The 13,577-nt window shown below is 40.3% G+C and overlaps 1 protein-coding gene across 3 annotated transcripts in view; it reads right to left on the reverse strand.

Annotated features, from left to right (window-relative positions):
• The window catches only part of CNTLN (centlein), a 286,401-nt gene that overhangs the window by 257,386 nt on the left and 15,438 nt on the right, over window positions 1-13,577 (reverse strand). For all 3 annotated transcript variants that reach the window (XM_034773873.1, XM_034773872.1, XM_034773874.1), the window contains exon 2: window positions 3,849-3,937. In XM_034773873.1, coding sequence (XP_034629764.1) covers window positions 3,849-3,937 — 89 coding nt within the window. The remainder of the gene's footprint in view (window positions 1-3,848; window positions 3,938-13,577) is intronic.

Consider the following 13,577-nt stretch of genomic DNA (forward strand, 5'->3'; position numbering starts at 1 on the left):
GAATTGGGGAGGGGGCTGTGATGCGGCACATGGGGCTGTGATGCAGCACATGGGGCTCACATTGGCAATGAGGGGGTTAAGGAGCCTGTGGACTCAACTGACCCTGCCCCTGTGTTGGGGGAGGGGAGGGGAGAAGAGAGAGGAAGAATGAACTTTGAAGACTATAAATAGAATGCAAGGAGGCATTTTGTTATCCATTCACTGAGAACACCCCTAGAAGAGCCTGGTTATTTCTGAATGCTTGTACCCTGGTTTGACTGAAAAGCAGCTAGCTTTGCACAAGACTGAATCCTTAGGGGAAAATCTACATTATTAAACAGGAAAAGTAACCATTAATAAGTACAGACTCAGGTTTGCATTTTATGATTTTCTTTCATGTTTAACCAATTCTACTTCCACTTGCTATCCTTACTCACTATTTCTTACATTTCAACCTTTGATAATAAACTTATGATTGTTTTCACTGTATCTCCATGTTGCAATATTATATAGGAACTGATTCTCAGTTGAATCAAACAAACTTGTGTATACAAACTTGTGTATAACTTGTGTATATCCCCTGGGGGATAGCAAACCTGGTAATATCGGTGAGTGTCTAGAAACAGGGGGTGAATACCACAGTGGGAATACGTCAGGTGTGGCTCAGAGTGCACCTATTATTAACCTGCAAGCCAAAGTAAGGGCCAGCAGAGCCCTGAGGAGATTGCTTGGGTGGCTAACTGACAGGTGACATCAGGAAACTGGCACAAGCAAGTCTCTCGGTCACTCTGCCAGAGGGGTAACAAGATAACTCAGTTCTGGGTACCCCTTTGAGAGTTTCACAACCAGGAAGGAAGACAGAGCTCTGCTACTTGCTCAGCGAGGAAAACCTGCTTCTAGGCAACACCCTGTGGAAGTTTGCTACCTAAACAAGCCATTTGGTGGTTGGGCAACTAAGCCCAGGAAGACTATCAAAAAGAGACTAGCAATACGGAGACAAGCCCAGAGCAGGCTGCCACCAGTGAATCCGTGGGTGAACCTTATTTTGAAGTTCACTGTTTTCCTGGATAGGACTCAAGTGTGCCATAGCCAGAGTGCTACGGGACCACTATACCAGATCTGTGAGGACAACACCCAACTATTAGGGACCTGCACTGCAGTGAATCATACCGACAGGCCACAAGGAGGCACTGCCCAGAGAACCCAGTTACAGGAGCAAAAAGAAGAAAAAGAGATTTATAGGTAAAGTTAGGGTTATAAGCGATTGCTAGAGAGGGGCCCAAACAATGTTCTTTTAAGAAATAGAAGCAAAAGAGTGCACTTAGCATTAGAGAAGTGCATGAACAGTACTGTCACCACGCTTTTGCGCACAAAACAAAATGAGAATACAAGACTCAACAGCCAAAAATGGACAGCAAACATTGCATACACCAAAAAAAAAAAAAAAAAAAAAAAAATGAATATTCCAAAACTTCAGAAAAATCAATAGATGCACCATAAAATAATATTATGGAATGTTTTCTGATCTACCACGCTCTTTTATCTTCTAGCACCTTATAGAATATATAAAAGGATAACACATAGGTTTTTCATGATAGTAACAAGAAAACTGAAATAATAAATAGTAATAAAATATTTACTTTATATTAGAGTAACACCCAAATGCCCCATTTAGGATTGGGGCTCCATCATGCTAGCTATGATGACAAATACATAATGACAGTCCTTGTCCTGAATCGCATACTAACAAATTTAAAATATGAGGCAACAAGTAAGTGTGAAAAAAATCCTAGGAAGAAAAGTTGGAGGAAGGGAGGACAAGAGACTATAAAAGTGTCTGAACTACAGTTCAGTATCTGACTACAGTCTATACAATTTAATGGCATTTCCTAACTTTTGTGAGCTAGTCTTTGCCCTAAGTAACTTCCTTTTAATGCGGTTTTTGTATGTAATACACACACACTCCTTTTATAGTTATAGGGAGAGGCACATACCCAACACCTATAGATAAGGCAACCTAACACTTCTCATTATAGTTCCCTGTTTTCACTTTTAGAACTTTACCAAGTTTTTCATGCAATCAGCTTTCAGTTTTCTGTGTTTGCTCTCTGCCTCAGGTTGATATTTTTACATAAATAATTTTTAGCAAAAGTGGTTCCGCCATTTCCAAGAATGAAGTTAGCAAGAAACAGTTTTGCCAAAGTTAAAAAAAAAAACAGTCACACTTTTTTTTAACAGCTCTAGCACCCCTGGGATTTGGAATAAAACTTTACATTTGGTAGGGGAATTGTCCTAGGATCAGAGAAATATCTTCTGTCCTCATCAAAAGATGTCCGGATTTGGACAAGTTATGAATCACAAAATGTCATCATCTGAACATACACAGCAGAACTTGTTCTAGAATTACTCCTAAATTTTCTGAATGTTCCAATGCAGCCACATTTCCCATGCAACATCAATTTATGTCACCTTGTGTGTATGCATTATGCTGTAGACTTTAACTATATGATCACATACTATTTTTACCACACAGTCATTTCTTCTTTCAGTGCAGAGGATGGATGGCAAATGAGACAGGGTTGTACAGTGAGTAAGCTGTTGACTGTAGAACCCAGGCCATATTCACAGCAGATGCTGATGATTGGTGATTAAGGGAGGGAACTGCAGCAATCAAAAAGGGTTTTGTGGTTAAGGTGCCAGACTGGGACGCACAAGAAGTGGGTTGTATCTTGCTATACCACAGACCTTCTACATGATGTTGGGCAACTCACTTAATGCAAAATTTTCAGAGGTGGCCACTAACTGTTTTCCTTATTTTCTGGGTGTCCAACTTGAGACACCTGGGACAAAATTTTCATAAGTGCTGAACACTCACACCTCTACCTGAAATCAATGGAAGCTTCAGGTGATTAGAACCTCTATGAAAGTCAGGCCACAGCAATTTTAAGTTGAGCACCAACAATTAATGATCACTTTTTCTAATTTTGGCCTCAGTATGTATCTGTGTGGCTCAATTCCCCATCTGCAAAATAGGGATACCATACTTCCCTAGGTCACAGAACTAATGTGCAGATAAATTTATTAATATCTGTAAGGCAATCATATATTATGGTGCTAAATTCATTAATATTTCTAAGAACCAGATACTATGGTGATGAATTCCATCAGTAAATAAGATATTATTTATTCAGTGCAGGGCTTGGAGATAGAAAGAAGTGTTGAACAGCTGCCTCTTTCACTTAGCACTGTCCATCCTGTCCACTGAATAATGCAGGGACCCTGTGGAAAAAAACAGTATGTGATCATTTAATTAAAGACCTCACCAAAATGCTTATGTACCAGGGAACAGAATTACAGTTGCACAGGTAACCTTAATTCTAGAATTACCTAATTATTGAGTGCTTGATTTTGCAACCTAAAATTCCATATATCATGTATGTACACAGTATATAAAAACGGTCACTGACTACCATTCAATCTAACCACCATTAGCAGCCCTTATTTTAAAAAAGGAATAACACCAAATGAATCTGAGGGATGCGAGGATAGACTCCTTATACATAAGATTAGGAACATCGTTCAATGCAGAAGGAGCAGTCTGGATGAAAGCACAGAGTTTTAAAGTTTATTTAGATTTGCTTTTAAAAAAAAAAAAAAAAAAAAAAAAAAAAAGCCTATCTCAGGCTTTAGGAAGTCTTGACAAAGTTTAAAGATACCATTCTTACAAATTAAAGGATCTAGATAATTTCAGAAGTTTAAGACTGTTTTACAATGTTTTTTTAAACATGAAACCATGTGGCATCAAATAGAAGAGATATCTAGCATATTTGATTAAAAAAAAAAATTATACAGAAAGTCTTCAAGCTCACCTTTCCACCACCAAGCTGACTGCTTGTGTAAGATCTGGATTTGCCACCTGGAGGCGTTTCCACAAAGACCATACAAATTCTTTATCAGCCTTAAAAACACAAAGAGAGAAATAAACAATGCAAAATATGTATGTTTAGCATACAACTTTTACAGAATAATGAACTATTAGTATTAATATTCAGAAGTTAAATTATTAAGAACTATATTTTAGAGAAAAGTCCAGTGACTTTACTGCTCAAGATGATGTATTTACCTGCTTGTTTCAACAGATGTCCAACTCAACAAAGAGAAACTAATTTAAAAGTATTAGCACAGAAATAGTAAAATATCTTTCTAAAATGCCAATAGATAAGTCTTCAATGACAGCTCTCACTCCTTCTTCAGTTCTAGGTATAAAAGAAATGCAATTCTCTCCTTCACCAGAGGAGCAAGTCTGAACTCCCAAATTCAGCTCCCCTGCTGGAAGAATGCAGTCTCTTATATCAAGGATAGAATCTTGTAATGATACCGAGAAACTTTCAGATCTTGCAGCAAAAAATAGCTTTTACTAGAAGCAGAACATTTTGACAGAGAACAAACAACACGGAGGACAAATTCCTCCTTCATGAAACAAAGATTTTAAATATAGATGCTTTAGAAGCAGCGAGATGGAGGTTCTATAAGTATCAGTAAGAGAGTATTAGAACTCACTTAAGTAAGGCAGTGTTTTCAACCTTTTCCATACTAGTACTCCTTTTCCATTTTGGGATGTTCTAGCAAACTAGCAATATGGCAAAGATACTATGCTCATGACTCTTTAAACCCTTTTGGCAACCCCCAGGCTGAGAATCAAAGCCTTAATGTAAGGAGAGGCTAAATCCAGGGTCATTCCAATGAAAACAAAATTCACAACCCGCAAGAAAAGGAATGTTGTTATCCTCCCCATTTTTAAAACTGCAACAGGAGAGCTGAGAACAGATTTTAGGTTAAAATTAAGTTGAAAATGCACTGTTCTTGCATTTTATTCCAATACAGATATTAGTTTTCCACATTTAGAATTATGGATTTCATTCATGTGCACCAGACAGTTTTATCCTAAATTAGGTGGTTGTCACAGTTTCGGGGTAACTGCATCAATATTCCCTCTCAATGGTCTACTCTAGAAGTGCCCAATCAGTCTCAAGCCCCCAGCCATCTGTCTGACTTATGTCTCATTCCCTTCTGAGTGGGGATTTTAAGACTGCACAGACCCCTGCCATACACTGTGATATCTCCAGAAAGCTAATCTCCCTACCCAGCCTCTGTGAGTTGCTTTCTCTCCTAGGGTTATGAATAGTGTATTTCCAGCAGTCACAAGTTATCACACAGCTCTTCCTCAACAGAGTAAGTTTATTTTAAGGAGAAAAACATTACAGAGAAAACATATAAAAACAACAAAAGTTCCTACACGCTTAGTAAAAATACCAGAAATTGATCATCGTCCACCTGAGAACTCTGCTAATTCAACATCCCTTCCAAACTTTCAACAAGGATGGGGTCCCTTTAGGACCAAAAGTCCCATCCATTTGCTGAATCAAAAGGAAGACCATGAGTGTAAACTCAGCCTTTACACATCCAAAGTTCTTTCTTTATCTCTTGGTCTCTGGAAAATCCAGTATGAACCAATATATGCAAATTATCCCAGGGTGGTACCTTCTCTGGAGTTGTTTATAGTTAAGGCCAAGATTTTGTCACGGATATTTTTAGTAAAAGTCAGGGACAGGTCACAGGCAAAAAGGAAAAATTAACGGAAGTCGTGACCTGTCCTTGACTTTTACTAAAAATATCCAGGACAAAATAAGGATCGGCGGCCAGGAGCTGCGGGGTACCCCGCTGCTTGTGGGGGACCCTGCAGCTCCCCACTGTTGAAGTCATGGAAGTCGCTGGAAGTCACAGTTCCATGACTTCCGCGGCCTCCGTGACTAAATTGTAGCCTTATTTATAGTCTTAGCAACCCACCTTAATCACAACCCACTGTTTTTAGTTCATGGAGCAGCTACGGAAACCCTCCTTGAGGGTGTAGAAGAGAGTCATACATAAACCATTCATAAATTTAATACAATGGTCCCAAAAGTTATTGTATGGGGTTGCAATATCCATCACAGTGTTTAACTACAGCAGTGGCAGAAACGATCACAGCACTGGTAAGGAATTTTCAACCAATACAGCTTAGATGCAACGTCTGTCTTTCAGCCATATGTTTTTTCTTCCCTCCCACTTCAGTTTTCCATTTGGGATGACTTATGCTCAAAGTATTCAAATTGACTTGCTCTAGGATCATACAAGGAGCTAGAGGTTTAGGTCAAATCAGAAGACATGACCATTCTGGGTTCCAGGCCTTTTTCTTAACTACTAGTAAAACACGCCTACCTCCTCTCCCCCAATGCACTGGGCTTCAGCAATACCAAGGGGGGGGGGGGGAAATCAAGGAACTAACAAAATACCAAGGTTGCTGTAAAATGAATTACATCATTGATACCAAACTACAATTGGCAAATCACAAAAACCACTGTAACTCCACCAAGGTACTGATTCAGGAAAAGCACTGACACACCTGCTTGACTGGAATGGGAATACTCAAAACGTAAGCCCTGATGCAGGAAAGCACTTAAGTCATGCAACAGAGACTAGTGAACCAATATTATAAGATGCTATGCTATTAAAATTTGCATGTATTAGGTATTTCAAAATACCACATAAGTCATGACCACTTGACAGTTCCGACCACAAGTTTTTCAAATTGAAGAAAAAAAAACTAGTATAATGGATATAAGCTTAAATCAACATTTGTGCTGACAGGTAACATACCAAATTTCAGCCCATTGACATTCGAAATATTTAAGACAATTTGTAAATTTAGGTTTATAATTCTAGAGTGAGACTAACTATACATGCATGTAGGTAACTGGAACACCCGGTCCAAAAGGGACACTGGTGCCTCCGGTCAGCACTGCTGACCAGGCTGTTAAAAGTCCGGTCGGTGGTGCAGCGGGGTTAAGGCAGACTCCCTGTCTGCTGTGGCTCCACACGGCTCCCAGAAGCAGTGGCATGTCACCCCTCTGTGCCTATGTGTAGGGGCATCCAGGGGGCTCTGCATGCTGCTCCCGCCCCAAGCACCGGCTCTGCAGTTCCCATTAGCCGGGAATTGTGGCCAATGGGAGCTGTGGGGGCAGACACAGCTGCGCGCAGAGCTGCCTGGCCACACCGCCGCAAAGGAACCAGAGGCGGACATGCCGCTGCTTCTGGGAGCTGCCTGAGCTAAGAGCTGCCGGAGCCTGCACCCCGACCCACTCCCACGCCCCAACCCCCTGCCCCAGCCCTGAGCCCCCTCCCACCCTCTGAATCTTACAAGTCACCTTTAATTCATCAGAAGTGCTGGAATTCAGCTCCTAGTGGAGAAAGGGCTGAAACTTAAAGACAGACAAAATGAAACACATTAATGAAGTTACTAAATCCAAGCCAAAAAACGGACAATCCATAAAGTTAATTTAGACTAAAAATGCCACCTATCTTGTGACACTGTCTATTGCTTTAAGATAAATTCAGTTCTTAGATTTCTAGTTGTCAAGTTTTTAGGTAAGAAAACAAGTCAGAAGTTAAATCTTTAGTAAAAGATTGTGCTCAACATTATGAAGTATCTCCTGAATTTTGTGCTCAAAAAAAGTCCTCCACAGAAGTACTAGTTAGTGCAGATGATACAGTCTCATCGTATGGTGATAACACTCTTTCCATTCTACCAGTAGCTCTGGAGGATTTAAACAGAAACTACAAAACTTAGACATTTTTAAATCAGCAGGTTCAGATAACTTGCACCCAGAGTTTTTAAAGAGCTGGCTGAGGAGATTGCTATACCATTAATGTTGATTTTAAATAAGTCTTGGAGCATAGGGAAGTTCCTGAAGATTGGAAAAAAACTAATATTGTGCCAGTTTTTAAAATGGATAAACAGGAAGACCTGAGTAATTATAACCCTGTCAGCATTACAATGATTCCAAGCGGGTAGGATAATGAAGTGGCTGATATAGGACTTGATTAATAAAGAATTAAAGGAGGGTAAGGTAATTAATGCTAATCAACACGAGTGTATGGAAAATAGATCCTATCAAACTAACTTGATATCTTTTTTTGATGAGATTACAAGTTTGGCTGATAAAGGTAATAATGTTGACGTAACTCTTTTAGACTTCTGTAAAGCATTTGACTTGGCACTGCACAGTATTTTGATTAAAAAACTAGGACGATATAAAATTAACATGGCATACATGAAATAGATTAAATTCTGGCTATTTGATATGTCTAAAATGTAATTGTAAATGGAGAATAGTCATTGAGAAGGTGTATTTCCAGTGGAGTCCTGCAGCGATCAGTTCTTGGCCCTATGCTATTTAACAATTTTATCAATGACCTAGAAGAAAAATCATCATGGATACAGTTTGCAGACGACACAAACACTGAGGGAGTAAATAAGGAAAAAGAAAGATCACTGATTCAGAGTGATCTGAATTGCTTGGTAAACTGGGTGCAAGCAAACAATATGCATTTTAATATGGCTAAAAGTAAATGTATACATCTAGGAACAAAGAACGTAGGCCATACTTAAAGGATGGGTGACTCTATCAAGGACTCTAAAAAAAGATTTCAGGATTGTGGTAGGTAATCATTTGAACATGAGCTCCCAATGTGACCTGTGGCCAAAGAGCTAATGTGATCGTGGAATACATAAGGAAATCTCAAGTAGGAGTGGAGAGGTTATTTTACTTCTGTATTTGGTACTGGTAAAACAGTGCTGGAATACTGTGTCCAGTTCTGGTGCTCACAATACAAGAAGGATGTTGATTATTTGGAGGGGGTTCACAGAAAAGCCAAGAAAATGATTAGAGGATTAGAAAACATACTTCTAGTGATTGACTCAAAGAGCACAATCTATTTAGCTTGACAAAGAGAAGGCTAAGGGGTGACTTGATTATAGACTATAAGTGTCTACATGAGGAACAAATATTTAACAATGGACTCTTCAGTCTAGCAGAGAAAGGTATAACGTGATCCACTGCCTGGATGTTGAAGCTAAACAGACTGGTGTCATTTTTTAACCACAAGAATAATTAACCATTGGTACAATTTACCCAGAGTTGGGGTGGATTCTCCATCACTAACCATTTTTAAATGAAGATTGGGTGTTTTTCTAAAAGATATGTTCTAGGACTTATTTTGAGGAAATTCTATGGCATGTGTTATATAGGAGGTCAGACTAGATGATCACAATAATCCCCTTCTGACCTTGGAATCTATAAATCCATATCTGCCCAAGTTTGCAAAGAGCCTGAAACAAGAGCTCTGAGACGTATAAACTGCCCAATTCATTTCAATGGGTGTTGGTTCAAATGCCTATGATGATCATTTAAAATGACAACATTAACTATTTCACTCCATATCAAAGTATAGAACAAAGAAGAAAAACTATCATATTATTAAAGTCTATACAATCTATAGTGAGTGAAAGCTCATTTTGGCACCACAAGTGGGTTGGGTTTAGGAGATTACCATCACATTTTTCCTCAATCAAAAAGCCAAATCCATTGAGATGAGCACAACCCAGAGAGCATACGTGAACATATTTTGAACATCTGCACAATTCTGAGAGCAGCAGCTGATTTTGGCATCTCAAGTGGGCAATTTATTTTGTGGGCAGAGCGTGGAAGAGTGCCACTATATTTTCTTTTTCGATTTGACCCCTGGTGGTCTGATTTCCAGAGTGAGTCAGCAAAACAGATCTATACCTCTACATGGGACCCTAAAGCCTAATATACTATCCCACACAAAGGGCTATAACTATTACCATTATATATAATAATGGTTAGTGATTTTACTTAATTACATCTTATTTTCTTCAAATGGCAACCTCTATACTACTTTTCAAGAAGATTTAACTATCTGGAAAATATGAAAGGGTAGTAACAAGCTTTTTTTTAACTAGAGGAACTCAAATAAGCATTAGGCACGTTTTCAAATCAGGATGTTCTTTTGAGTGTTCTATTACTCATCAACTGAAGAATTTTCTTCCAATTTTGCAGAAAACTTCAAAGTTACCTAGCCTTCAGAGTAAAATCACATATTTTTTGGACAAATCAGTGTCCATAGCTAAAGTTATAAGGAGGCTAGAAATAGGGCTCACAATGGAACTTCTGAAACTTTAACTACAGAGCCATAAGCATAGCTCCACAATAAGGTAAATGTACAGGGCCTGTACAAAGCCCACTGAAGTCAATGTGAGTCTTTCTACTGACTTCAGTGGGGTTTGTACCAGGCTCTGCTCTACACAATGTAAGTCAATGGTACTTTCCATTGATTTCAATGGCAGCAGGATGTGATTTACTGGGGGGGGGGGGGGGAAAGAGATTTTGTTCCATCATTTTAATTTTTATTTAAAAAAATAATTATGAAATAATAAAAGGACCATGTAATAGCTGCACTTTACATGCTGTCAACTTGTTGCAAGACCAATTTTCATTTTAAACTGTTGTGCTCTCTACAAGAATATCTCATCCAAGTGTTTAACATAAATTACACAACAATTATTTGAGCTCCATGCTGGTTTCCATTAACTACTTGCAACCCCTTCACTGGTATTACACATTATTTCCTGTGACAGGGTGGACTAGGGCAGGGGTTCTGAAACTGGGGGTTGTGACAGGGTCATGAGGTTATTACGGGGCAGTTGCAAGTTGTCAGCCTCCACTCCCAAACCCCACTTCACCTCCAGAATTTGTAATAATGTTAAATATAAAAAATGTGTTTTTAATTTATAAGGGTGAGTGGGTCACACTCAGAGGCTTGCTGTGTGAAAGGGGTCACCAATACAAAAGTTTGAGACCCACCGGACTAGGGCAAGAGGCCCCTGCTGGAAGCCTCAGGGTCCTACCATACCCAGTTCCAGAAAGGTGCAGTAGAGAACTCCTGCAAGTGCCCTAGAGTGGCTGTGGGGAAGCAGCCAATCAGAAAGGCTGCAGGGAATAGCCACTCAGGACCCAAGGAACTGCAGAGCTAGAGACAGTGAGTTGCCACCTGGAGCTGGAGGAGTGAGGACTGTGTTCCGAGCTGGCTGAAAGAGCAGCAGGACCATGGACAGATCAGTTGATGGCAGGAACCAGGGGAGCAAGAGGGAGCTCCTGGCTGGCTGCTGGGACTGAAGACAGAAGAACAGCTGGGGCCAGAAAGGCCCAGAAAGCATGAAGAGTGTCCAGGGAGGAAGCCCTGGGGCACAGCCCCATACCATGGTCGAGGGACTATTTGAAGACAAGTCAAGAAGGGGCTGTGGGACTGAGGCAGAGAGGGCTTCAGGGTATGGCCTCATACTAAGGCAGGGACTACTTAAAGACTGAGCCCATGGAGGGCTACAGAGATGCCAACGGAGGGGTGCTGGGATAGGCCCCTAGCAGACTGCATACCCCAGAAGGGGTCTGGTTTGTTTCACATACAGACTCTGTGTGCGTGACTCAGCCAGAGGTCTGAGTTATTGAAACGCGCTTGAGAAACTACTGATAGAGGTCACCGCAGACTAAGTGCAGGCACACACAATCGGCCAGGGGGCACTCGCGGTGGATGCCACCCCATTACACTCCCAAAGATCTAGATATTTCAGAACATATATTTTAAATGCCATGGCTGCTCTTTCTCCAGCTGAAACAGAATATAAGATACCGATATTTTCCAAATTTAGAAATAATTACTTTTCAGGCTTCCAAGCACAGTTTAAGTCAGTGAAAAACAAAAGTACTACAGTATTATTTTAAATTAGTTCAAAATCTTTTTAAGATACCAAACATCTTATACCTACAGCATGAAAAAAGCATCAACATACAAACACTCACATGAAGACAAAGAAAAATCAAGTCAAATGAAAATACACTAAATAACAATGATAGAGTTGTGATTTCTTTTAAATTATTTAGGGGAGAAAAATCAATAAGTCAGTGGGTCTTCAACTCTAAATAGCACTACTTTAATTATAAATCAAGACAAACCTCTTCAGCACAATGGAGAGGAGAACTATGGGGCAAAGGGGGAGAGAACACAAGTATGTCTAAACAATTTTTTTTTAAAAAGCAGTTGGTAAATAAACAGTGTTAATTCTTTTCCCTCTCAGGTAATTTATTACAACCATTGTAGCCAAGGGATACCGGGTTGGCATGGGTATCCAAACAAATCACTCTGTCTTAAATATACACGTTAAACTTACATTGCACAATTTACCTTATAGTAGCAGACAGAAAGTAAGCAGAAATCTTAATGCTATCCTGGTTTGCAGACCTACAAATTCATCAAGAACAGAAGAAGTAATCCAATATTGCCAATCCTTTTAAAAACATACATCAGGTTATCAAAAATCACGTGGGTGGCTTAAAAACCAAAATTTTTAAATATATTTTGAGGTTTCTTTATTTACCTTCTTGGTTTGGGGCTTCCTTACCTCCACCACAAGTGTGTCACTTTTTCCAAGCTTCTCTGCAACCGACAGCATTAGAACCTTAACTTTATTTTTTAAAGGAAAGCTAAGATTCTAATCTATTCACGTGACTCCAGGAGCTGGATATACACTCAAGACTTAGACTAAACACAGGAGACTGCCACATACTTTATACTGAAAATTCCTGCCTGCTAGCTATAAAGGCAGATTACTAACAGGAAAGCTATTGAGAGGGAAGGTTTCCACTAGAAAGGAAGAGAAAATACTGCATTCTGCAACTTTCAGGTACACACAACTCTGAACAGAGCTATAAGGTGGATAGAAAGCTGGCTAGATCGTCGGGCTCAACAGGTAGTGATCAACGGCTCCATGTCTAGTTGGCAGCCGGTTTCAAGTGGAGTGCCCCAGGGGTCAGTCCTGTGGCCAGTTTTGTTCAATATCTTCATTAATGATCTGGAGGATGGCGTGGACTGCACTCTTAGCAAGTTTGCAGATGACACTAAACTGGGAGGAGTTGTAGATAAGCTGGAGGGTAGGGATAGGACACAGAGGGACCTAGACAAATTAGAGGATTGGGCCAAAAGAAATCTGATGAGGTTCAACAAGGACAAGTGCAGAGTCCTGCACTTAGGATGGAAGAATCCCATGCACTGTTACAGACTAGGGACCAAATGGCTAGGAAGCAGTTCTGCAGAAAAGGACCTAGGGGTTACAGTGGACGAGAAGCTGGATATGAGTCAACAGTGTACCCTTGCTGCCAAGAAGGCTAACAGCATTTTGGGCTGTATAAGTAGGGGCATTGCCAGCAGAGCGAGGGACGTGATCATTCCCCTCTATTCGACATTGGTGAGGCCTCNAGAACAGGACCTAGGGGTTACAGTGGACGAGAAGCTGGATATGAGTCAACAGTGTACCCTTACTGCCAAGAAGGCTAACAGCATTTTGGGCTGTATAAGTAGGGGCATTGCCAGCAGAGCGAGGGACGTGATCATTCCCCTCTATTCGACATTGGTGAGGCCTCATCTGGAGTACTGTGTCCAGTTTTGGGCCCCACACTACAAGAAGGATGTGGAAAAATTGGAAAGACTCCAGCGGAGGGCAACCAAAATGATTAGGGGGCTGGAACACGTGACTTATGAGGAGAGGCTGAGGGAACAGATTGTTTAGTCTGCAGAAGAGAAGAATGAGGGGGGATTTGACAGCTGCTTTCAACTACCTGAAAGGGGGTTCCAAAGAGGATGGATCT

This window comes from Trachemys scripta, chromosome 6, assembly GCF_013100865.1.
Source record: "Trachemys scripta elegans isolate TJP31775 chromosome 6, CAS_Tse_1.0, whole genome shotgun sequence".
Taxonomy (NCBI): domain Eukaryota; kingdom Metazoa; phylum Chordata; order Testudines; family Emydidae; genus Trachemys; species Trachemys scripta.